General features: G+C 40.4%; 1 protein-coding gene across 1 annotated transcript in view; it reads left to right on the top strand.

Moving 5' to 3' along the window:
- ASAH2 (N-acylsphingosine amidohydrolase 2) overlaps positions 1 to 27652 on the top strand; it is a 126112-nt gene that overhangs the window by 46193 nt on the left and 52267 nt on the right. The window contains exons 4-9 of the mRNA XM_027111913.1: positions 1813 to 1993; positions 5088 to 5266; positions 6720 to 6869; positions 14525 to 14701; positions 15974 to 16101; positions 17186 to 17263. Coding sequence (XP_026967714.1) covers positions 1846 to 1993; positions 5088 to 5266; positions 6720 to 6869; positions 14525 to 14701; positions 15974 to 16101; positions 17186 to 17263 — 860 coding nt within the window. The 5' untranslated portion in view covers positions 1813 to 1845. The remainder of the gene's footprint in view (positions 1 to 1812; positions 1994 to 5087; positions 5267 to 6719; positions 6870 to 14524; positions 14702 to 15973; positions 16102 to 17185; positions 17264 to 27652) is intronic.

The following is a 27652-nucleotide window of genomic DNA, read 5'->3' as shown; positions in this document are numbered from 1 at the left end:
TGCTTTCTGACTCAGGGCTGATAGTGAGAGTTGTTTTGCCCTAAGTTTGAAGCTGTCCCTACCGATGGTGGTGAAGGTGATCCTGCTGGTGATAAATGGCTGAGGAACGCCTGCTAACAAAAAACTAGGAAATAGGGAAGATGTTCCAGGCTCTTGGTCCTCTCCCAGTTCAGCCCTACCTCTGAAGTGTTTGCTGCCAGACTGATATTTAACCTTTAGTCTGTGGATTGCAAAATAAAATGACTACGAAGACCGGATAGATAAGGCCTACTGACTGGGTAGAGGCAGTGGCCGGTTGGAGAAGGGCTGCCGCATCTAAAGGGAACAGCAGCTACTAAGTTTTACAAAACTCTTGGTGCGTGGGAATGCTGTCTCCGTGTTGCCATATTTTACAAAATATTTTGAAAGAAAACCGAAGTTTCATATTTGTAAAAGTAGATTGTATTTTTACAGATAAATTGTAAGCTCTATCTTTTATCTTGTTGACTAAGTCACATTGAAATGAAAAATTGGGCCATACTAAATACATCTGTTTGTTGCCAATTTACAGCTCTTGGGGGTAGCAGCATCTTAGCCACATCTTAGCCATTTGTGGGGCAAGTCTTGGGACCACAATCCCATCTCACTGCTCAAGTTTCCTTGAGGTTAAGAAAACGGACTCTAAAGTTCCCACCTGTGATTCGTGATTCTTTAATACAAACTCATATAAACTCCCCTTAATGCTGCTGAGGAGCACAGAGTCTTTGCTATTTTAGAACCTAATGATAAATGCTGACATTCTGAAGGCTTATCACATTCCATGAAACAAACTATTACTGTGTCATCTTGTCTTATTTTTATAAAACCTCTATGAGGTAGGTACTAAAATTATCATCATTGTCACATCCCTATTTACAGATGGGGAAACTGAGGCTCAGTGATGGGGATGATTTTCCAGGGTCACCTAGTAAGTGGCGGAAATGAGATTTGAACTCTGGCACCAGACTTCAGAATGCAATTTTTAACCATCATATTATCCTTTCTCATGCTACATTATGTGAGTTTTCAGCTTCTGTAGTCCCTCTGAGTTATGATGAATTCTACTCCGAAAATATCTTAAGGAATCTGTAAGGACATTTTCTGCTTTTGTAGCATACAAGGGCCATTGTCTTTATCCTCATACTTCAACATGGGGTTTGCAGAATGTGTGGGATCCTCCTGACCACTGAAGAGGGAAATTTTACAAATGCCTGGCTTGAGATCAGAGATGCCAATCTCCTTTTCCATGCCCTTTTCTATTCAGGTAGTAATTGAAAGTTAGAACAGGAAGCTTAAAGGCCAAAGGTCCGTTTCACCTCCTTGTGGACAAGATACTTAGTCCATGGACACAAAGTAAAGCCCTAACCCCAGCAAGCTTTCTCACAAGTACAAGCCATGTGGGTACATCAGTTATCCCTGTTGACAGAAATGCTCCAATCTAGACCCATGTACAGAGAGCATCACTGCTATAAATGAAAGCAGTATGATGTATCCAAGGAATACAGATAGGTTTTAGCTTAGCTGCCAATGCCAAATGATGGGTGGTGGCTTCCAGCATGAGCACTGTGCTGAGAAGCGTTTGGAAACCCCATGTGAATTCATCAAGGAGTGCTGTAATTGACTGGTCTTTTCTTCCATAGGCTTGGGATACGGACCTAGTGGCAAATATGCCCTGTACTTGGTATTCTTGGTATAGTCTATTCATATGAAAGAGCTAAGACATCTTAGCCTCGGACAGCTTGAAGCATGTGTATTTTAATTTGTTATTCTGTCTTTTTTCTGTCTCTTCCGCAGTTGTTCTTCTGTCTCTGCTTTTCCTCAGGAGAAATGGCCAAATGTACCTTTTCCACATTAGAGATATTCCTGATTTTCCTCTTTGTGATGATGACAGGGATCACGGTGGCTCTTCTCAGCCTGTTGTTCATCACCAGTGGGACCACTGAAAATCACACAGGCAAGTATCATGGGTTCTCTTGTATGCTATTCCCAGCCTGTAGGAAATTTCTTCATTTTGGGGGACATCAAGGCAAGAAACAGTGTCTGCTGATAATGCTGGTAACAGGGCAGTTCAATGTGTACTTAAGCAGCCTGGGACGGTTATCTAACCTTTACCTTAGTTGCCCTTTATGCATTGATAGCAGTTTTTATCAAGTTGACCTTTGGCCCAAATAGCCAGTGCTGCATTCTGACATGCACTTATTTGTCTCACTTTTCCACTGATCTAAGTACAGCTCAGGATTCTTCAAGGCCCAGTAATGTGAGCTTTTACCCTGAGCCTCTTCTTTTTCTCTTTGCCTCCTTTCTGGCATCATCTTCTCTAGGGGGTGGGGGGCAAAAGGAGAAGGAAAGACCCACTGAATGTCAATTAGTCTGTGAAAGCTTTAGAGAAGGGGATCTTGAACTCAAATCACATGAGGGCCAATCAAGTTCCATAAATGGGGTGGGGGGCGTGGCCCAGGGTGGGGACAGGTGTCTCTCTGGTGAAGAGGGTCCACGGGCCCTCCTGAGTGCCAGCTGTTTTTTGTCATGATGTCACATCGACTCAGCCCTTCTGAGTTTTCAAGGGAAGCTGGAAATTGGGGGAGGCGGTTTAGACATCTGGGGGGTTTTTTTCCTGATTTTTTTTTTTAAATGTTGGAAATTAACTTAGTTTTTGAAAACCACCTAGGCTAAATTTACAGGCAATATCGCGTCCATGGGAGCCTCTCCTTTGATGATAGGTTATATACCTGATAAACAGTAGGGAAGACAGGTGGGGACTGAATGCTTTCACCAAAGTAAAGGGAGGGCTGGCCACAGGCCCAATGGAGAAGGAGAGGCAACATTGTTCACCTTGGTTTTCTCTTTTGCGGGCTCTTCTCTTTTCTAATGTATTCTCTACCTGTCCCTATGTTTTTTTGTTTAAAGACGTATTTATTATTTATTTTATTTATTTTTGGCTGTGTTGGGTCTTCATTGTGGCACACAGGATCTTCATTGAGGCATGAAGGATCTTTCGTTGCTGCGTGCGGGCTCTTCGTTGTGGTGCGTGGGCTTCTCTCTAGTTGTGGAGTGCGGGTTTTCTCTCTCTAGTTGTGGCGCGTGGGTTCCAAAGTGCTTGGGCTCCGTAGTTTGCGGCACGCAGGCTGTAGCTGAGGCATGTGAGCTCAGTAGTTGTGGCGCGTGGGCTTAGTGGCCCCGTGGCATATGGGATCTTAAGTCCCTGACCAGGGATCGATCCCGTGTCCCCTGCATTGTAAGGTGGATTCTTTACCACTGAACCACCAGGGAAGTCCCTGTCCCCATGTTTTGAATTCACTGCTCACAGACCCAGAGAAACAGAGATCCTCTTTTCTGGGAGCGGGCAGAATGAGTTTTAGACTGCTAGAAATGAAAGAATGCATAAGACTTAGTTTTCTCTTTTAAAATTAGAGAATCCAGAGCCTGAGGCTCAGGGAGGTAATTAATAACTACAGTCACTATTTTCATAGTAGAAGTTGCTATTTATTGAATGGTTACTTTGTGTCAAGCACTATGGTAAACATTCTATGTAAATTTCTCATTTAATCCTCACAAACTCCCATAAAGGTAGGTGCTAGCCTTAGTACTGCTTTACAGATCTGAGTCTCTGAGATTGAAAAGAATCCTTTGGCTATGTGACTAGATTTGGCGTTGGTTGGCACTACATTCCTACATTGGAACAAATGAGGCAATAGCAAAGGTGCCTGATTCCTTCCTTGCAATACTTGATGTCTTGTAGAAAACGTGGGCTTGGGGATGGGAAAACATGAATTCTAACTACACTTAGAATGTGGATGAAAGAGCTGCAGATTCTGAGTTGGAGGATCTGGGTTAGGCACCTGATTCATCATATGCTCTCCATGAAATCTTGCTTAAGTCATTTCTCTGGGTTTCAGTTTTCTTATACGTAAAATGGAGGAGATTGGATTATGTGATCTCTAAACTTTCTTGAGCTCCAAAATTCTGGAACCCAGAAGAAGTCTTCTGTTAAGCTCTTGCCTAAATACTTTCTGACCGCTAATGCACTGTGACACTGACATGTGTTGCCTTGGCCACCCCTGGCTGTTGTCTGGGGTGGAAACAAACAAATAAAATATATAAGTAAGATGTCTAAATATGTAAAAAAACAAAGCTATATGCCAGCCATCGTTTTAAATTTTGAATATGTATTAACATATTTATTGTCAATCAACCCTCGGAAGTAGGGTATTATTATCTTCTTGTTATGAGAAAGTTATGTTACTTTTCTTCATAGATGAGAAAAGTTGAGGTAAAACAGGTTAAGTTATTTGTTCAGCTAGTAAATGATAGAGTTAGTTTTCAAACCCGGGCTGTTTCTGGCACTTGCTCTTTTAGTCTCTATCCCATTCTGCATCCTTTGATATTCATGTGTGTGTATGATGTTGATGTAGAATATATGTATTAATATGCATACATATAGGTGATATGAGAATAATTAAAATAAACAGAACTATGTTAACTGGTGTAGAGTGATCTAGGTTGCATTAAGAGTAGAAAATTTAGAAGGTCGAGGAGGATAAGAGCAGGGTAGAGACAGCTGGGGTGGCATCCTGAAGGTGAGGGGTTAAGCTGGATCTGGCTGTGATGGAACCACACCTACTCTGAAGGGGTAGAGGAGACTGACTGAGGGACCAGAAAGGGGTAAGGTCTCTGGATGGAGAGAGTGGTAGACACAAATCCCCAGAGGCTGGATTTAGTGGGCTGTGTGCCAGGAACCTGGCACCTGATTTGTTTGGCTGGAATAGAAGTGCAGGGTGAGTGAATGAAGAGTGACAGGTTAGACAGGAAGGGCTTGTGAGGAGAAGTTGAAGGACATTTGACAGAGAGCTTGACTGTTAGGCTGAAACATCTCCACTCCGTGAAAAAGATCCTCCTTGGGATTACGCTATAAAACATGTTCCTGAGATGTTTCTCACCGTGTATGTTAGATGTAAGAGAATATACAAAGGTTCATCCTTAGGAACCCGAATCTGTGTGTTCTAATTGATGCCGACAAATGCATGGGCTGAAATGTTGTTTCTTAAATATCTTACTGTTTTTTGATTCAGGTTTTCCAACCACCCAGATCCCTCCAGCCACCCACCCTCCAGCCACCCAGGGCCCCACAGCCATCCAGGCATCTCCAACACCCAGCACCCCAGAGCCCACTCTATTTCAGAACTTCAGTGGCTACCGTATTGGTGTTGGGCGAGCTGACTGCACGGGCCAGGTAGCAGATATCATTTTGGTAGGTAAATCATGGGATCCTTGAGGAGACTGTGAAACAGGTAACTTTATTATTTTGCACCCTGTATTTATTCCTAAATATTATGTCATAATCTCCTTCTCACTTTTTATTGACTTCACTGCGTCTAACATCATGGATATTGTACTATGAGGAAGAGGGGACCTTTTATTTAACCACAACTCCCTTGTAAACTCAACTGGCCTTTTTTTGTGAGTGGAAGTGGCAAGGCGGACGAACTCCAATACTACAGGGGATGGGCAGGTACCATAAATGACCGAAGAAGGCCAGTGTAAGATGATAAATGTCTAGTAAATCCTCAGTTTTTTGGGGGGCAATAGAAAGTGGTGGTGACTGTGGTACAAGTAGAAAGTTGCATGGCTTTAGCTGATTGTTCCCATGTAAGGGTGTGGATCTAGGGCTGCCCTACCTTACGGTTTTCTCAAGAGAAGCCAGAATATTTATGGATTGAAGATCTGAGGATTTAAGTCTCTCCATTGGAAAATGGAAGCAACTCTAGTTAAAACTGGAAATCTAATGTGGGCCAACAGTGTGTTAGCCAAGTAAAACACTTCTCTGGATCAGTTGTGGCTATGGGCTGCTGGCATGCAACTTCCGGGCTGTGATGGTAGACACACATTTCTAGCCACCCTTCGCTAGGTAACCAGAGCAGGAGGTTGCCTGATGGGATTTTTCTGTCTCCTACCAAATAATCTTTAGATTCTAGGAATTATTCCCTGTTGTCTGTTCTGAAAAGCGACTCTGGAATGTAAACCTTAAATGACCACTCACATGAGAGGTAAAACAAGCAGTAGAGGGACCATGCTGAAGACCTGGGTGCAGCTTTTATGGGCGGGCTTCATGACGTGGTGAGAGAGGGGCTTCAAGATAGGTGTATTTGATTTGACTTGGCTGAGGGAGGGACAGCATGATAAAAGCCAGGGGGAGGCACCCTCAATAAGGATTACTTAGTCATAAGGAAACCATTTTCTTCAGGAAAAAAAAAATCACATGCCAAACAACCAAAGTGAAGGGGCCTCCAGTCTTCAGGGTATTCCTGGGAATGTGGAATGATGGCTGGGGAGAGATTTCTTCTCTAGTACCTTAGATAGGCTGGAGAAACGGTCCTGTTTCAAAGAACAGAAAAGCCATGAAAGGTCTCCAGCATCGTGATGGAATTCCTAAGTCACACCAGCTCCCTCCTTGCCCACAGGCCAGTGAATAGTTACTGCCAACCCAACAACTACTTTGCCTTTTTCTGCACGGAAGAGTAAAGCCTGTTTTGTGATGTTGGCTTTACTCTTGAAAACACATATCCTGTCTCACTCGGAGCCACAGTGTCGTGTGGACTGTATTTCTTTGCCTCTCCTAAGTCGTCTATCCTTGTGTGGTTGTGCCTGGTTTCTGGTAACAGCGGGGTGAGAAGGAGTGGAGCTGATTCTCTCTTCCTCTTTAGATGGGCTACAGCAAAACTGGCCAGAATGCACAAGGCATCCTCACGAGGTTGTACAGTCGTGCGTTCATCGTGGCGGAACCAGATGAGTCCCGTCGAGTAGTGTTTGTCAGCATTGAGATCGGCATGGTGTCCCAACGACTCAGGCTGGAGGTAAGTGATTGAGGTGGGAAAGAGATGACGTGATTTAAAGGCAAAGTCTGCAGGTGAACGTGACAGTAACTAAGCTCTCCTGGTTTCACATCCAGTGAGTTTCTGCTACCCTCAAGGTTAGAAGCTCTTGACAGTCCAGCAGATGATCGAATGGGGAGAATGAGCCTCATTCCACGCCAAGTCATCTTGGTCAGAACTTGCTTTCCATTCTGCTGGTTGCTCACCGTCATTATTAATGCTATTTTTTTTGTGAGCTTATTATGTCCCAGTGACTTTCACATACACGCTCTTGTAATCCTCCTTGTTAGAAGTCTGAGAGTGCCAATTAATCACTAACCCTCCCCTCAAGTTTTTAGATGATTAAGAATAGATGCAAGGAATTAAAGAGAATTAAAAAGCAACTCTGAAATGAGATTGGCCGTAAATTGCTGAAGTTGGGTGAAAGGCACATGGGGGTTTCATTATACTATTCTGATGATTTTTGTACATGTTTGAACTTTTCCATAATAAAATTTTAAAAGATTACAACATTAGCACTCTTAAACTCTAAACTGTATTGTAGAATATGGCAGGCTTTTCTATGATTTTTTCTGCCAATTTTGACCATGTAACCCACCTGTGGGGAAAGTTGAGCTTAGCAGAAAGGTGCATAGGAGGTCCTGGACAGGCAGCTTGTAAGATGCAGAGAGCGGGTGGGGAGGGAGAGAGAAATAGTTATAGACACATGGACTTCCAGGTGTCTCTCTCTCAGCCAATTTCTAGACCCTGATCTGGTTATATTTTCTGCAGGGATCAGGTCACAGAAAGAAAGTGTATTCTTAGTATCTGCTCACACACTTACAAATGTGAGAAAGAGGAGAGTCTGGAACATCTAGAATAATGACCATTAAATGTCCATTATTCAGTGTCATGTTCTATCAACCTCACCAAATAAACACTTTCTTCTCCTGCGGTGTGAAGGGGCCAGGGAGAGGGATGATGAGAGGGCCTAAAAGCATTTCTCTAGTGTCACCCCCTCACGAGGAGTAGAATGTAAGTCTCTCCCATCTATGGAAACATAAGGAGCAGAGGATTAAGTACTTTCCCCTCACCTACACTGACAACAAAACTGTGAGGTCAGCCTGTTGTTACCCCCATTTTGCAGGTAAGGAGACTGAGTCTTAGAGAAGGTTAAGTAACTTTCCCAAGTTCACACAGTTAGAAGAAGGTAGAGCTGGTTTCTGAACACATATATGCCTGACACCAGAGCCTACATTCTTAAAAGTGAGGTCATTCTGTTATCTTGGAGAGCATTGACCACCTGCTTTTTGCAAGACACTTTGTTAGGCACTTCAGGGGCACACAGCTAAGTGAGTCATAACACATGTTCCTATGAGCTCAGTACCTAGTTAGGGGATTGGAGGAAGGACTATACCAGAAATACTCAAATAACTATGATTTACTGGAATAAAGGGCAGTGATATATTAGTTATCTATTCATGAGTAATAAATAGCCCCCCCCGAAATAGGGACTTAATTAATATTTGTTGTTTTATCTCACACTTCTGTTGGTGAGGAATTCAGAACTGGCTTAGCTAGGTGGTTATGACTTAGGGTAGCTTGCAGTCGAGATGCTGGCAAAGGCTGCAGTCATCTGAAGGTTTGACTAGGGCTAAAAGATCCACTTCCAAGGTGATTCACTCATGTGGCTACTGACAGTTCCCCCACTGTCCATATCCTCATGACAGAGCGTCTGGCTTCCCTTATAGTGTGTAACTTAAAGGAAAGAGCAGGGATTTTCGCCCACTCAGCAGGTTGTCTTTTCGTTTTGTCAGTGGAAATATTTGCAAATGATATGACCGATAAGATGTGAGTATCCAAAATATATAAACAGTTCATACAACTCAACATCAAAAAACCACAAACAACCTGATTAAAAAATGGTCCGAGGACCTGAATAGACATTTTGCCGAAGAGGACATGCACATGAAAAGATGCTCAACATAGGGCTTCCCTGGTGGCGCAGTGATTGAGAGTCCGCCTGCTGATGCAGGGACACGGGTTCGTGCCCCGGTCCAGGAAGATCCCACATGCTTGCGTACCGCAAAAAAAAAAAAAGATGCTCAACATCACTGATCATCAGGGAAATGCAAATCAAAACTACACTGTGATATTACCTCACACCTGTCAAAATGGCTATCATTAAAAAGAACACAAATAACAAACACTGGCGAGGATGTGGGGACCCACATACATATTGGTTGGAATGTAAATTTGTGTAGCCACTGTGGAAAATAGTATGGAGGTGTCTCAAAAAATTAAAAATAGAACTACCATATGACCCAGAAATTCCACTTCTGGTTATATATCTGAAAAAAATGAAAACACTAATATGAAAAGATATATGCACCCCCATGTTCATAGCAGTATTATTTACAGCTGCCAAGATGTGGAAGCAACCTAGGTGTCCATCAATAGATGAATGGATAAAGAAGCTGTGGTGTATATACATATATACAATGGAATACTACTCAGCCATAAAAAAGAATGAAATTTGTAACAACATGGATGGACTTGGAAGCTATTATGCTAAGTGAGATAAGTCAGAAAGACAAATACTGTATGATATCACTTGTATGTGGAATCTAAAAAATAGAACAAACTAGTGAATATAACAAAAAAGAAACAGACTCAGATATAGAGAACAAATTAGTGGTTACTAGTGGGGAGAGGGAAGAAGGGAGGGGTAATGTAGGGTTAGGGGATTAAGAGGTATAAATTATGTATAAAATAAGCTACAAGGATATATTGTACAACACGGAATATAGCCAATCTTTTATAATAACTATACATGGAGCATAACCTTTAAAAATTGTGAATCACCATATTGTATGCCTGTAACTTACGTAATATGGTACATCCACTATACTTTAATTTTTTAAAAAAAAGAGCAGGGAAGAAACCACAGTGCCTTTCATAACCCAGGCTCAGAAGATGCACACCATCACTTTCACCCTGTTCTATCCTTAGAAGCAAGTCACCAAGTCTAGTTCACACTCACAGGTGGGAAAGTTATACTTCACCTCTTGAAGCCAGGGGTATTGAAGAATTTGTGGACATACAGTACTTTAAAAGTACAACACAGGGATTCAGGAAATGGAAACTAGAGGAAAATTCAAAGTGGAAGTGACACTTGAATGGGGAGAATTTTAAATGGTTGACATGGGGAGGAAGAGCTATCAAATCGAGGGGACAACATGGACACAGAGAGGCACAAGGGAGAAATGTAGATGTATTTGAAGAGACAGATTAGTTCTATTAGGACACGTGTAGGCATGTAATTGGAGATGTACCTGGAAGGTGTGTTGGTCATAATTTGTAGGGTCCTGGGATGCCAGGTTGTTTTTAATTCTGTGGTGATGGGGATTCTTAGAAAACTTTTGCGTGGAGGAGTGATGCAAACACAGTTGTGCTTTAGGATGATTAATCAGACAGTGATGTTCGAGGTGGATTGTAATAGACTAGAGCTAGCGGTGAAGACACAAATTGGCAGATTCCTTAAATTAACATCAAGGCTCTATTGATAAGAGTCCAGTGGGAAAACAGTAATCACACTAGGCATTTCAAACAGGGGATTTAATATGGGGGAATTTTACAAGGTGTTAAAAGGCTGAAAGAACTAGAAAGGGAAACTAGCATTGCAGGAGGGATTTAAACTTTGCCTGGCCATTTCCCCTATACTATGTAATGCTGGCCTAAAAGTTTTAAACCAATGGGACAGCAGTGAGACTATATGGTGGTAAAAAGTCAAATTAAATGCTAATGAGATTTGGGGATGAATTGGCATAAAAGCTAACACTTGACATAGTTCCTGTGACGAGTCAGGTATTGGTCTAAGTGCTTCATATATATTAATTCATTTAATCCTCCAAACAACTGTATGAGGGAGGTACTATTATTATGTCATTTGACAGACTGGGAAACTGAGTTGCAGAGGACCAAGTAACTTGTCCAAGTGTACGCAGCTAGGAACTGTCCGAGGTGGGATTCAAACATTGACATCTTCCTGCCAGAGCACATGCTCATTACCATAGCACTATACTGTTTTTCTGAGGAATCAAAAATGGTTCTGATTAGGAAATGGTGAGGTCATTAAGTAGAAATAGAGTCAAAACAGACACTTTGGGGTGGAGTGTGGAGGGGATAGCAGGTTAATGTATTGGGTTGTAGACCACTATGAAGTTAATACTGGGCACCATTTAACCATCTCCTCCTATTTTTACTTCCCCTTACAATCTGAGACCCAGAGGAAAGACCTATAAACGAACCCACTTACTTATCCCAAGTTAATCCAAGGGGAAAGTGTGAAAAATAAATGTAACTAAACTAGTGCCATTAAACTTACTATAACACCTGGTTTTTTTTTTTTTTTACATCTTTATTGGAGTATAATTGCTTTACAATGGTGTGTTAGTTTCTGCTTTATAACACAGATACATATGTTCCCATATCTCTTCTCTCTTGCGTCTCCCTCCCTCCCACCCTCCCTATCCCACCCCTCTAGGTGGTCACAAAGCACCGAGCTGATCTCCCTGCCTAACACCTGGTTTTAGTCAGATTCTCTGTCTCAGCTTTGAGATTGATGAAATTTCCAGCATGGAATAAAGATTAAAGAAGATCCCTGAGCAGTGAGGCAGGGCAGGAAAGCAGAATGACTTTTCTAACTCTTTCTATGTCATGTTCCCAAGAGTGTCAGCAATAGGAAATGGAATGGAAACTGCAGTTGAAGAAGTGAGCGATAGACATTAATGTCACTTCTTTGCTCTATGTTAAAATAACCCTCCTTTCATGAAGTAGGAAACATGCTACTTATAATGGCTATTGGCAGGCATTGTTATTACATGACTGAGTTTTTAATTTTTTTCTTTTTCCCCAGAAGTCCCACATGTCTGACTTCATATCAGAGACTGTAGTTTAGGATAAGATTTCTGTAAGCTGTTTGTAGTCTTCTTCTTTTGTTTTAAAATTCAAGATTCATAATTTCTATGTTTTCAAGAGCTTGATTCTTGCGTAAACCTGAAAAAATGCACTGAATTCTAAAAATCCTAATGTTACAGTTCTTTAGGAATAAAAATGTGTGGGACAGGGAGCTCTAAAGTTGACTGGCAGTTCCTTCTTTTCCAAGACCTTCTTGTCTTGGTTACAGAATTGTAAGAACATCAGCTTTTGACTTTAGTTACGCTTTCATGGTGTCCATTCATTGATTGTTTCCCCTTCTCCCTACAGACATTTCCTTTTCATGAAGCAGTAATATTTACTGTGTGAAAGAGTAGGTAAGAGTGATGAAGAGTTGGGGCTGGAGTTAGGATCAAGCAGAAGGAACATGGAACCTTATGGGGATGGAGAGTGTGGGCTGGTAATGTTGATCTAGTTATATCCTATTTCCTTTCCACATTTGCCTGGTATTACATGGTTGCTCATGTGGATGTGGCAACCTAGGAATCAGTGTTTGGGGCATGGAGAGGTTAATGAGGCATGAAGAGGGTTTGTAAGATCTCTTTCCTGATTCAGTGACCATGTGACTTAGAATGAAGGTGGTGGAGCTCTTCACCTAAAATAGAAAAGGTTGAATGGATGTCTTTATGTATTTTCAGTATATAGCACACCAGTTGCTGCTGCTTCCTTATGTACCATTGGTGTGCTGGAACTGGCTTGTACCAGCTCATGAGAGCTGATTGTTAAATATTTAGGAACTCTGTGAGTTAGTGGTTAAACTTTTGGTAGCTTGAAATTCACTATGGTGAGTGTATTTGCGCCACAGAAATTGACAGATGATACAAATGAGGGCTATTCTTTTTTCTTTCAGAGAAACAGTTTATCAACATACTACTGTCTATACCATACTCAAGGTGGACAGCATTGCTAATCAAAAAAGGCACTCTTTTGGGACTTCCCTGGCCGTCTAGTGGTTAAGATTCTGTGCTTCCACTGTAGGGGGTGTGGGTTCAATCCCTGGCTGGGGAACTAAGATGCTGCATGCCTCCCCCTCCCCCACCAGAAGGCACTCTTTTTTTGCTAAGCTCAGATTTGGATTCAGAATCCTTCTCAACACACTGCTTTGGATAGCAACCACCCATGAATAGGACTGAGTGCATGAGATGAGTAGTATTTGCCAGCTCTGCCATAAAAGAGTTTCCGCCGTTGTCCCTGGTATTAGGTGATAGTATCTTACACTGAGGAAGGTTGCCTGGGGTTGACACTTTTGCTGGAACATTTTAGTAATTTTTGACATGAAGTCAAGGCATCTTCCACAGAGAAACCACAGTAATACCAAACTTTAGTTGCAGTTGATTAAAGCATAATCAGATATAGGTATTCAGCACTAATGTAGCCTTTGAAGTCAACTATACTTCAATAAAAAACAGAAAAAAAAAGCGCTACCCAGCAACATCACTAATTCTTTCTTTTGTTTTCTTGATGTGTCTATACCACCCCAAACATTAATTATTCATCTGGATGTTCATTGATTAATTCAATGAACATTTACTGAGTCTCTTTGGATTAGGTATCTATTGCTGTACAGCAAGTCATCCAGAAAACTCAGTGGCTTAAAACAACAATAATCATGTATTAGTGCTCAGGATTTTTGTGGGTTAGGAATCCTAGAATGGCTGGGTTGGCTGATTCTGACATATTAGAACCACAGTCACATATCATTACTTTTGTATCATGAGGTTGAACTTGGATGTTGGCTGGGGCTGAGGTTGTTTGAAGCTTGCCTGCGTCTGAAGGGTCACCTTCTATGGTTGTTCACCAAACGGCTAGCAAGTTAGTGCTGACAAGATGGTTCCTTTCCACATGGGCCTCTCCACAGGATTGCTGGGGTGTCCTCAGGTCACAGTGGGTGGCTTCCCCAGGCCAATAAGTGTAAGTGTCTGGGAATATTGAGTTCTTCATTTTGGGAAGTGAGGCAGTAAAGAGGACTTCGCACTGCTCCTGAGATGCTTTCCCCCCTGGTATTGCATGACCAGTTTGCTCTCTTCAGTTAAGCCTCTGATGAAAGGTAACATCTTTGGGAAGATCTTTCCTCACTAACACCTATCATGTTCTTTTGCCTTACCTAGCTATATTTTTCTTCATAGAGTTTATCACTGTATAATATAATATCGCATATTTATTTATCTTTCCCTCACTAGAATAAAAACTTCTCCAGGGTAGGGACCTCATATGTCCCTAGTGCTTAGAACAGTGTCTGGAAATGAGCAGGTGAGAATACTGGTTGTATAGTTAGACTTGGATATAGACTCTGACTCTGCTCTTTATTAGACCTGTGGGCAAATTATTTAACTTCTGTACATGTCAATGTTTCCAGCAAAAGATAAGATTAAAAATACCCACCTCTTGGTGGTGTTATAGAGATTTTTAAGTGACATGATGTATGTAATACTTAGCATTGTGCTTGTACACAGCAAGAATCTATAAAATGTTAGCGACTGCAATTATTGTTGCTGTTGCTGTTACTGAGATGATAAACTCAAGCATAGAGTGAAAGGTCACCTGACAGGGATGTCACTGATATGGCTCAGTGGTTAGACTCATCAGCGCTTTTTCTCAGGCTATGCTCCTATGTTATTCCTCTTCTTAGTTTGGTTTTGTTTTGTTTTCCTTTCTTAAAGGTCCTGAACAGGCTGCAGAGTAAGTATGGCTCCCTGTACAGAAGAGACAACGTTATCCTGAGTGGTACTCACACACACTCGGCTCCAGCAGGATATTTCCAGTACTCTACATTTGTGATTGCCAGTGGAGGATTTAGCAATCGAACTTTTGAGTACATGGTTGCTGGCATCATGAAGGTAGGCAAGGGACCCCAGAGGACCCCAATGTTCTTTAGCATTGCTTACAGTGTTTTAGGAGTGGTGTGGTGTGATACGGAGAGTCCCTATAGGATCTCGGTCTGAGCACAGTCTTAGCACCTACTTCCCTTTCTCCTTTTTGACTCCCTTGTAGCTTCTGGTTCTGAGCTGTGGGATGCTAGTCCTGAGGCGCTGATTGATTGGGAGAAGAGGGTTCTATGGCAGTAAGCCTCATATGGTCACCCAAAGACACAGAAAACATTTTGTATCTATAACCCTTATAAATTATAGGGTCCCACATAGTCAGTTCTCTGCACAAAGTCACTTGAAAAGAAATCCACCAAGGGACTCAAAGTAATTACAAATAATTTCAAGCCTTCCTTGTATTTCCCAAAGAGCATAGAAGGGGATCCAATTTACACCACACACCCTCATTTCTCAAGTCCTCTATTGCAGCTCTAGACTGACGTGGGGCTCTGAACTGATACCCTCAAACTCTTATCCCATTCCTGGTTTGGGTAGCTTTTACTACTCTCTCCTGTCTTCCAGGTAATTATTTTCTCTCATAGAATCCTTGCTAATGTTTTCTTCATTCCTTTGTCTCTCAGGTTTTGTCTCTCTCTACCTGTTCTCATAAAATTACCACCATCCGCCGCCCCCAAATCCAGGGATCCATCTGGCAAAGGAAGAAATGTCTTTACAACAATGTTTTTCAAAGAGCAAAGAACAGTCTATGAATGGCTTTATGAAATCAATTTCATACGTTGTGATAAGCTTTAAAAAAGGAACTAAAAGAGACTGGAAAATAACATAATGCATGACACACAGGGTATAGTTTGTATTGTGAACTTTTGTTTTAGGATACATATCTTGATGTGTATTGAGTTATGATGAAAAATGTATCAATTACTATATTTCTCAGTCCAAAAAGTTTGAAAAGCTCTGCCTTAGAGGGTGTGAGCAGGAGGATGGAGAGTTGTAAGGTCACGTCTCCCATTTTGGCCATCTGAAATGGCAGACAGTTCCTGACTTGGCAGTCCTGAGACACTCAGGTCGTTCCCTATACACAGCATTTCCTCATCTCAACCCGGAAGGTCATGTCTGTTACCCCCAGAATGACACCAGCTTTGTGGTTCTCCAGCTTTCGTCCCTTAGCAGGGACAAGTTGGAGACAAAAGAAATTTTCCTCAGGGTTCTTCTGTTTCTATCAGCTAAGTCTCAGTGCCCACCAGGATTTCTAACTTTACTTTTTTTTTTTTTTTTAACGTATAGAGCATTGAGATAGCACATGCAAATATGAGACCAGGCAAAATCTTTATCAATAAAGGGAATGTGGATGGTGCACAGATCAATCGAAGCCCTTCTTCGTACCTTCGGAATCCACAGTCAGAGAGAGCAAGGTGAGGGTGTGATTATCTAGATAAAATCATGTGTTTCCTTTAGGAACCAGCAACAAAATCTAAGAACAGGGTTGTAACTTGATGGGTATGGTGAGATCCTGAAAGGGTATTAAAGCTGAAATAATTTAAAAACACGCTGATAATCTAAGACAAGCAGAAATAAAAAGAGAATGCAGAAGCACAGACCAGCCTATGCACACGTCTTCCCCCTTTGCTGGTTGTGGGAGTCAGATGTGAATGTTTGAAGGACTCTGGGCTTTCAAAGAAGGCACAACTGTGGTCTCATCTTAGCTTTATCACTTCCTAGTTGTGTAACCTTTAGAGATCCACTTAAATCTTAATTTAGGGGTTCTCTGCTTCTCATCTGGAAAATATAAAAATGTGCATAACGTATATTTGTTCGACTAATGAATAACTCTTTCAAGACATAGACATTATGCCAGCAAGACATAAAACTGGCATAATTGAATGGGACAACTAAGGAAGCCCATTATTTTTTAATTTTTTATGTGATGAACAAGGTTTTTGACAGAAGAGAAGTACTTGGCTACCATAGCAGAGTAAAATAATATTGCAGTTCAACTTGACCACTTGACATTTCATATTTGTCTCTATATTTTTTAAAAGATTTCAAAGGAGTTGATTTTTAGAAAATATAATCTGATTTCCCTTGAAAGGACATAAAAGAACCCTTTAAATTGTAGGTCAGGAATGCTTTTGATTTTGCACATTCCCTGCTATTTTTAAGAGATTTCACTAAAATTTAGTATGAGTAGATATTTCAAAGACAAAACCTTTTTTAAAGAAATAATATATGCTATATAATATTGCATATTTTACATAAAAATGTATATTTCATCTCCAGTTAGCTGACCTAATGCCCCTTTGCTCACAGTTGCAAATCATTTCTTTAGCTGAGAAATGAGATCCTGGATGCAGTTTGTAGAACTAGAGTGTCAGGGAGCCTTGCTTACTGAGAGTCATTTTGGTTTTGGTTTTTGTGTCAGCTACTGGCTGAGGGGGTCATACATGAGGGCCAGGCTCTAACCTAGAACTCACTAAGTTCCTCTGTTTTGCTGACTAGGTATTCTTCAAATACAGACAAGGAAATGGTACTCTTGAAAATGGTAGATTTGAACGGAGACGACCTGGGTCTTATCAGGTACTCTATTTACTTAAAAAAAAAAAAAATTTCTGTTTGAATGATTTTCCTTAATTACAGGGGGGAAAAAGAGACCAGAACAGTGACAGCAGAGACTGAGAATAAGCTGAGTGGTTGAATCATATCTGGGGTCCGGCCATGGGCCCTCACGCAACGTTCTCAGCATCCCAGGGCTTAGTTCCTCACCTGTAAAACAGGACTAATAAAAGGATTATGTGAATGAGGGATCTGGGTGAAGAAGTTTAGCATAGCGTCTGACATATAATAGATTCAGTAAATGCTAGTGGTTATTACTGTATCAAGATCTCATATGGTGGTAGACAATGATCTCTTGGAAATGAGAAAACAATCTGACCAACCAGCAAGTGATTATGGGTTTGAGGTTATTTCCCTGTGCTTTTCTGAAAGGATTAAGTCTAATGTAGGACAATGCCAATTAGTGATAAAAGCAGAACCGAGACCACCTAACAGAAGCAGATGAGGCAAGATTACATCTTGGCACAGATTTTAGCTCCATTTTGTACGTAAGGAAACACATGAATTTTGTTTTCTTTGACAAGAAAGCATTAGCATTCACGTGTGATTTTGGTTGCTGCAATTGAACTGACTCAGGAATTGTCTGGATGGGTAACAGTTTCAGACACCTTGACCCGTGGACTTGCAAACTGACACAGAAATGTCCTAAGGAAGCGGATGATAGCACGTAGGTGCAAGAGTCAAATGGCTTGTGTTCATTCTGGGCTCTCATTCTTAGTGGCTGTGTGACTTTGGTCAAGTTCCTTAACTGCTGTGTCTCAGTTTTCTTACTCTAAAATTGAGGGATAAAATGAGTCCTTAAATGTTGATAATAACTGTTCTTAAAGGGAGTAGGAGTCTTCCGGGGGATTATAAAATATCTAAGTAAAATTTCTATGTGAATAAAATTAAGTAAATTGAAAGTAATACGAGGTGAAGAAAAACATTGAAGACTGACCCACAGTTCAGATACTAGGGTTGGTCCTATAACTGGGTAGAGAACAGCATGGTGGTAAGGAGTTTGGGTTTTAGCATTTAGGTTTTAGGACTTGAATTCAAGCCCCAGCCCTGCCCCTTACTAGCCCTGTGGCCTGGGGAAAGTAATTTATCTACTTGCACCTCAAGTATTTTGTTTGAAAATGGGAATAATGCTACCTCATGGGATTGTTTGAAGATTAAATGAGATAGTGCATACAAAACTCTAGTTCTATGCCTGGCATAAAAAGAGTTTAATAATTTTAGCTAAAAGGTAAGTAGTAGAATAACATTCTACCTCTTCTAAAAATGCCATTATTGGCATCTCAGAGTGCTTGAAACTCTTAGCATTCGTGTTACTTCTTTGGGGTTAAAGTGAGGTCACTAAAAATTCCCTGATAAAATAACCTTTATTATGTGGGTTGATAAAATAGGACCCATTCTTTGTTTACAGTTAATTCATCTACCGATTAGTTGCCACCTAGCATTTAACTCAATAGGCTTTCTAAATGTCAGGCATGCAACTGTGTGCTTGGGGTATATTATTATGAATAAAGCATAGTCCCTATCTTAGTTTTATAGGCTAGTGTGGTGATCTGGGCAGGAGACAAGAGACAGACAGACAAATAATCATAACATAATCAGATGGCCATCAGTGCTGTCACCTGGGCATAAATAAATGCTGTGGGAATCTGGAGGTGGTAGCACTGAGCTCTACCTGGGAGCATCGTGAAAGGCTTCAAAAAGGAAATGACACTGAACTGGCCCTGAAGGAGCCATGGGAGTTCTCATGGAGCCGTGAAAACACTGCATTGTGAGGCCAGATTATGGGCTTAGGTCAAGGAGTGGCTGAGAGATGAATCTAGAAAGCTAACCTAGCTCTTGATTTTGGATCACTTTAATGGGGAATTTGGTTGGGAGACAGGATAAGGACATGTATGTATGACTAGTTAGAGAATTCCCAATTTGTTAGGAGAAGAAAGTGCCTTTTCCCTTATAGTTTCTACTTAACTCTTGGCTGAATAACTGAGACCATTCATGATTTCCTTTTTTAAAATTTTATTTTATTTTAAAATTTATTTTTAATTTTATTGGATTATAGTTGATTTACAATGTTGTGTTAGTTTCAGGTGTACAGCAAAGTGATTCTGTTGTACATATACATACACTCGTTCCTTTATTTTTTATTTTTTTCACATCTTTATCGGAGTATAGTTGCTTTACAATGGTGTGTTAGTTTCTGCTGTATAACAAAGTGAATCAGCTATACATATACATATATCCCAATATCTCTTCCCTCTTGAGTCTCCCTCCCACTCTTCCTATCCCACCTGTCTAGGTGGTCACAAAGCACCGAGCTGATCTCCCTGTGCTATGTGACTGCTTCCCACTAGCTATCTATTTTACATTTGGTAGTGTATATATGTCCATGCCACTCTCTCACTTTGATTTAGTTTCTGAATCATTGAAGAATGCCAAGAGTACACTCAAAAGTGCTATTTTGGGGACCAGATTCTCTTTGCTTCCTTGCATATAACTATATAACATATCTGGCAGTCCCAGGGTCAACTGTCAATGTTATAACAATGCTTTTCCATCTGCTGTGCTTAACAGCCTGCAATAACTTTCTGCTGTTTCTATAGCCGCTGTATATTATCCTTGATGAAATTGCCCCTGCAATTGCCTCTTGTTGCATAGGGATAATTGCTCTTTGAATACAGTAAAAATGATCCAAAGTGTAAAGTCAAATCTGGGCTGCTAAGTAACTCAGCCACCATATGTAGGTACGTGCTATTAGGCAGGATGCCAAGGTATGAGGAGTTTAGAAGCACAGAACCTCAGATTTGCAGAGCATGAAGATCATCGAAGTTTAAACCTCAGCTGAGGCCTGGAAAGGTGATGTGACCTGCCCAATGTCGCAGCCAAGACTATTCTCTTCACCCTGAAAACCATGTTGAAGTTCATAATTTATTCCTTGCTACTTTCATTGTTGTTTTCATTTCTTCATTCAACAAGTCTGCACCAGACACCTACTATGTGCCAGGAAGGGCTTTCCAGTCCTTGGAATGATGCATTTCCAGTAAATGGTCATAACGTCAGGAGTCAAATACCTGTGTCTGTGCTCCTTGAGCAAATCCTTTAAAATCTCTGAGACTCAGTTTCCACATTTCTCAAATGTAGATGTAACATCTCTCCACATAGAGATTATTATGCATTCATTCATTTATTAAATATTGTGGAAGATGTGTGTCATGAACTGAACTAGTACTATACAGATACACTGAGAAAAAAATTGGTTGTGGTTCTTATAGAACTTATAGTCTACTAGTTGTGGTTCTTATAGAACTTATAGTCTACTGGTGGAGACAAAAGGTAATCATATAGTCATACAAATGCATGTATAATTATAATTGGGTTAATTGCTAAGAAAGGAAGGTATGAAGAGCTATCTTAAAGGGACTTGACCTGGTCAGGGAGATTGGGAAAGGCTTCCCTGAGGAAGAGACAATGGAACTGAAAACCAAAGGAAGGGTAAGAATTAACTGGCAAAGTGGGGGGTAAAAAAGAACATTTAACACAGATGGGAAAACATGTGCAAAAGTCCTGTGGCCTGTTTGAGGTGCTGATAGTTCTGTGTGGGTGGAGTGCGAGGACAGTGGGGCATGGTGTTGTGAATTAAATTCAGAGGTAGAGATTAGATGCCATGATAAAGATTTGGGTCTTTAAACAAAGGGGAATAGAAAATCACTGAAGTGTTTTCAGCTGGGGTTGGGAGCTGGGGGCTCTTGAAGGGTTAGGAAGAGTAGTGACTTGAGGGATGAAAGAATTATGTGCATGAAACTATTCCATAATCCATCAAGTCCTCTACAATTGTAAGGCCAACATTTGCCTCACTTGATCTGTCTATAAGGAAAATATTTCTTTTTGACTGATACTACTGTATGAAAAAACAGTAAATGATTTTTCTCCAGACGTGGAGAACATGTTTGGGATGTTCTGTATTAAAATATAAGCTGTGTGGCAGTCACAAAATTCACTTAGGGAGATTCTGGAAGGCACCTCAAAGAAGGAGTCTGTGGAGTGGAGTTCTGGGAGATCCTGATGTAGTAAGATGCTATGGAACGAAGAAACGATGAAGGGAGAAAACAAAACAGGTTTCAAATATCTGTACCAAGAGAAGAATCACAGGGGTGGGCAGATAATCTGAATGGAGGCTCTGGGAGCGGCAGCTGGGAACACTGACTCATTTCCTCAAGTGTGGTGCAGCCGGACAGGCTCTGTCTCACTTCTCTTCCTTTCGCCTATCTTTTCCCGTCTGCCAAGTTTCCTTTCTCAAGTTTGTAGGAGTGGCATGGACCCTTCTTTTTTTTTTTTTTCCTCACCTCATTAACGCTTTAGGAGTCAGTATCGCACGGCTTCCTTCAGAACTGGAAGGAAGGTCTGAGCAGGTTTTTGAATAATTTCTCTATTGTCTTCTGTTTTACACATTGCAAATCCTTTTATTTTTACAGAAAGGGGTTATCCTTTCAAGGCACATTTTCAGAACACAACAAGGGGCAGTGATTTGTGCAACCTATTTGAATAATTTATGTACACACTTAGAAAAACCCAATTTATGAAATTAATTCATTCGAATGATACTGACTTATGGAACTCAGTTTGAGGGGTGTGTGTGTGTATAAATCTTCTCTATGATTTCTGACTATGACTTCTTGAATTATAATTTCTAACTGTTTATCCTCTATGGCTCTCTATTCTCCCCGCTACATTCTCTCCTCAGTGTACTTAACCCCACGCCGAGAGCAAATGTGGAAACCTCAGTGACTGCCTTTCACCAGCCATTCTTGACCTCTTTTCTCCATCTCATCATCATGTCTTTATAAATACCTGCTCCATTAGCCTTCGCTCTGGTTTGTGAAGCCCCGCTCTGTTTCTACATCCTGAATTTCTCTCTCCTATTCTGCCTCTTCTGTGTTGTTGTGAAGCTTGACGCCGTCTTCTTGCTCCAACTTTCCTACCAGCTTATTTGTGCTCTCCCTTTTCAGTGAAGTGTAGGCCTTGGTTATGTAGTGAGTTTTCGTTCTGTGTCTAGTCCATGCCCATGTAAAGTGAAGGTGCTTAAAAAGGGCTTTCTGATGACGAGGGTGATGAGAGTTGACTGATGGCAGAGATAATCATACTTGTTAATTTAAATTGTCCCAAGTTTAGAAACCAAAGCTGTAAAAGCCAACTGTCATAACTGGCAGAAGACATTGGACTTACTTTCCAAAGTCAACCATGGTTAATATTCAGGTACATTTTCTTCTGCCTATTTTCCTATGTGGAATGTATGATAAGAACTAAACATGACTAAAAGGTCATTCTTTCAAGGTAGATGCTCTCTTAGTTTCATATACTATGGGTACTAGAAGCTTTAAAATACTATAAAAAATATTAACAATGTTATCTCCATGTATCTGAAGTGCTTTTTATTTGTTTTTGTAGTGATTCTCTTTATACCTAATAATAAATTTTTTGCCTCAAAAATCTATGTATTTTCAGTTAATATAGCTAACTCAGCTCTCTGTAGGTTAGAATATGCCATGTATATTTTTTCTATCATTTTCTTTCAACTCTTATTTGTTCTTACATTTTAGAAGTGTCTGTTATGAATATCATATAGCTTTATTTATTTGTTTTTTACTCTGATAATCTTCATCTTTTAATGAGTGAATTTAGTTTATTTTTATGAATTATGATTATTATGTATCTGGACTTGTCTATATCTCTTCACTTTGCTATTTATCTTACTTTTTCAGTGCTTTTTATTCCTTTTGGGATTGATAGACTAAAAAAAATCTTTAAATGGAAAATTATAGTTTCCAAAGATGGTGGCAACAATAGCTCTTACCTTATGTATTCTATACAAAGTGACCTTGCCAGTCCCCTTCAAGAGTGGAGATTTTTCCAGCCCTTGAAACTTGGCTAGCCCCGGGACCACTTTGATCAATAAAAGATGAGAGAAGTGACACTATGCCAGGGCTGGCAAAGTTGTTTTTTAATAGACTTTATTCTTTAGAGCAGTTTTAGATTCACAGCAAAATTAAAGTACAGAGATTTCCCATATACACCTGCCCCCAAACATGCACATCCTCCCTCGTTATTAACACCTCCCACCAGAGTGGTACATTTGTTACCATCCATGAACCTATGCTGACAGGTCATTTTCACCCAGAGTCCATAATTTACATTAGAGTTCACTCTTGGTGTTGTACAGTGGTTTTTAAAAAATCTTCCTTTTGTTCGTGTATTTCCTAAAATTTCTAAGGTGAACAAAAATAACAATTTAAGATCATCTGGTAATCCTGGGCCTCAATAACTTCTAATATTTTGTTATATAGCCTTTCAGACCTTTACCTAATCATGTTTATTTTTCTTTATTTTTTGAAAATGACACTTTATTGTATATACAATTTGGCAACTTCTTCATTTACAATTACCTTATGAATATCTTTCAGTGCTACGTAGTATTTTTTATTTTATTATTATTTTTAACATCTTTATTGGAGTATAATTGCTTTACAATGGTGTGTTAGTTTCTGCTTTATAAAAAAGTGAATCAGCTATACATATACATATATCCCCATATCTCTTCCATCTTGCGTCTCCCTCCCTATCCCACCCCTCTAGGTGGTCACAAAGCACCGAGTTGATTTCCCTGTGCTATGCAGCTGCTTCCCACTAGCTAGCTATTTTACATTTGGTAGTATATATAAGTCCATACCACTCACTCACTTCGTCCCAGCTTACCCTTCCCCCTCCCCGTATCCTCAAGTCCATTCTCTACGTCTGTGTCTTTATTCCTGTCCCACCCCTAGGTTCTTCAGAACAATTTTTTTTAGATTCCATATATATGTGTGGGCATACGGTATTTGTTTTTCTCTTTCTGACTTACTTCATTCTGTATGACAGACTCTAGGTCCATCCACCTCACTACAAATAACTCAATTTCATTTCTTTTTATGGCTGAGTATAGACATTTCTCCAAAGAAGATACACAGGTTGCCAACAAACACATGAAAGAATGCTCCACATCACTAATCATTAGGGAAATGCAAATCAAAACTACAATGAGGTATCACCTCGCGCCCGTCAGAACGGCCATCATCAAAAAATCTACAAACAATAAATGCTGGAGAGGGTGTGGAGAAAGGGGAACCCTTTTGCACTGTTGGTGGGAATGTCAATGGATACAGCCACTACGTGGAAAAGTATGGAGGTTCCTTAAAAAACTAAAAACAGAACTACTATACGACCCAGCAATCCCACTACTGTGCATATACCCTGAGAAAACTATAATTCAAAGACTCATGTACCACAATGTTCATTGCAGCTCTACTTACAATAGCCAGGACATGGAAGCAACCTAAGTGTCCATCGACAGATGAATGGATAAAGAAGATGTGGCACATATATGCAGGGTAATGATACTCAGCCATAAAAAGAAATGTAGTATTTTTTAAATCACCATTTTAAAATTGTTGTATAGTTCCATTATATGTATGATAATGTACCAAACAAATCACCAATCATTTGACATTTCAGTTTATAGCTTTTTTCTATCATTAAGTACACTGTGCTAAGCATTCATGAGCAGATATCTTGTATATATTGCCAATGATTTCCCTAAGCTAAATTCCTAGAAGTGGGGTTGCTGAGCCAATAGAGGGATATTAGTTATTACAGCTTTTCTCATAATTTGCCAAATGGTCCTCTGGAAAACTTGCTGGTTTACACTGCTTCTACCCAAGCATGAATGGAGCGTTGTTTCCTGTGCTCTTGCCAATTTTGGTATTAACATGCTTTACAAATGTTAAGTAATAGACCCAAAAAAGCCAAATCATTCTTGTTTTCCTTTCAATTTCTTCAGTTCCTGGGTAGGCTGAATTAAAAAAACTATTCTTATTGGCTACTTCTTGTTTTACTTTTGTTGATTACTTAATCATACTATTTGGGATGCAAGAATTTTGATTGCAGTAACTTAATGAACTTAATGGAATCCACCCAAACCAGATATCTCTCCAGTAACATTATTGAGAGGGTATTTTTGTTTTTTTTTTCATCCAGGACTTTTGAAGATAACAAAATGAGTAGTTGAGAATGGACATCTCTTCTCTTGAGCAGAGATGGTAGAAAGGTTCTCCAGGATGCAGGCCACCAAGTTTACCTGTAACTTTAGAAGGGGTCCTCTGGCTACAGCCCATTGTCCTTTAATCTGAGTAGTCTGGTCTGGAGTCATTGCTTCTGCTTGTTTCAAATTCAGGTTGCCGTTTGGGTAAAATTCCGGGCCTAATAACCCTTACAGTATAACACGATGCAACACCCTTTGCTTTCCTTTTCCCAGTAGTCTGTAGTGGGGTGAGGCCAGGAGGATGGTAAGGCAAGTGAAAAAGTGGTGTATTAATTCGGTGTGTGTTAAGAGGTGTTCATTAATGCCAGGCGATGCAATAGACCATGAAATTCCAGTGGCTTAACACATTAAAGATTTTAATGTGCACATTTCCCACTCATGCAAAGTCTAATCAAAATTGGGTGGTCCTTCTTCACATATGTTATTGGTCAGATTCACATGCCCCACCCTGCCAGAGGGACTGGGAAGGAGAGGACACGTTGGTATTTTGTAAGCCCTCAAGTCTCTGCCACAAGAGGGCAGCGTTTCCTCATTTAATTATTTAAAGCTCATATTATATGGGGTGAATATACGTGTGCTGAATACACACATGCACACATATCATATATTTTAATTTTGTGTTTACCTTATGAAACACACATATACACAGGGCTTTGGATATCTTTTTCCCTTATAGTCATCATCACCACCAGCTGCAGCAGTATCAAAATCAGCATCAACATCATTATAGTGATGATTTATTCCATTCTTAGCACAAACCAGTCTTTGTGCTAAGCACTTCAGATGTTTTTGTTCCTTTAATTGTCAAATGCCGTGAGGTAGATAATACTATTATCATTATGTTACAGATATGAATACTGAGTTTCAGATAGGTTAAGTAACTTGTGTCTGATTCCAGAGCTCTTAGCCACTAAGACATATGGCCTCTATAGTAGTTTCTTAGGGTTTCCATAACAAAGAACTACAGAATGGTTGGCTTAAAACAGCAGAAATTTATTCTCTCACAGGTCGAGAGGCCGGAAGTCTGAAATCAGGGTGTTGGCAGGCTTGGTTCCTTCTGGATGCTCTGAGGGAAAATCAGTTCCATGTCTTCCTCTTAGCTTCTGGTGGCTGCCAGCAATCCTTGGCTTGTAGATACATCACTCTGGCTCTGTCTTCATGTTCACATTGCCTACATCTCTATCTCTGGTTGTCTCTCTGTCCCTTTCTGCTTGTTATGAGGACACTAGTTGCTGGATTTTAGACCCAACTTAAGCCAGTATCATTTCACTTGATCTTTACCTCGTTTACACTCTAAAGACCATGTGTAAATAAGGTCCCATTCTGAGGTTCTGGTAGGTGTGAATTTTGGGGGGGACACTATTGAATCCACTACAGCATCTTCTATTGTATTTGTCCAAAGGGCTCCCATGTTATTACACATCTTCATGAACACTACCTTTGAATGGAGGTACAATATTCTCTTCCCCTGTTGGTGGGCACTTAGGTTGGAGATGGCCACACCTAACACATAGGACTCGGTGCACAGCACACAAAGGCGCTCCCTTCTCTGCGCTGACTAAGGTGCCTCGTTCGGGGAGCTGAGAGGGGGCTGGATTTCAGCCTCCACTTACCCCTTTGCCAGTCACCTTTGTGCGGAGCATGACCTCCATATGAACAGGGAGGCTCAGGTCTGAGAGAATGGAACCAGGGATGGGTTGTTACTGTTTTAGAATATTTAAGAAGCTCAATTCTGCATTTGGCTTTTCTGCTTCAGAATAGGAAGTACACAATGTCTGAATTGAAAGAGACACTAGAAAATGTCTCAGTTACATAGGAGAGAATAATTATACTATTCTGTATTAATTTGCTGTTTAGTGATTCACAAAGCATAGTTGAAATCTGTTTTTCAGTCTTAGGAAACAGGGATCTAGAAAGTTTAGCTAACTTTGCTCCTTATAATGATAAGATCTCAAATCTCTTGACTTTCCTCAGCACCTCGATTCCATCATGCTGACTCAAGTAGAGCCCTGCCCTAGCCCTGACATAATCATTATTTTAAAAAGTTTATTATGAAAGACATAGTCATCCTTTTATGTCTATATTCTAACTTCTTTTGAAACTACCTAAACCTTTCTTCCTCTCTCTTGAACTTTGCTTTGATGAATACTTTTTGACCAGATAAAATAAACTGTAAGTAAGCATTCTTACATTAAAATGACCACTTTTCTGCCTATCTTTATAAACAT

Source organism: Aethalodelphis obliquidens, unplaced genomic scaffold (assembly GCF_003676395.1).
Source record: "Aethalodelphis obliquidens isolate GAN/ISIS:26980383/991018 unplaced genomic scaffold, ASM367639v1 scaffold11, whole genome shotgun sequence".
NCBI classification, from domain to species: Eukaryota; Metazoa; Chordata; class Mammalia; order Artiodactyla; family Delphinidae; genus Aethalodelphis; species Aethalodelphis obliquidens.
Note: the sequence above shows the minus strand (reverse complement) of the source record. Positions and strands in the feature narration are given on the sequence as shown.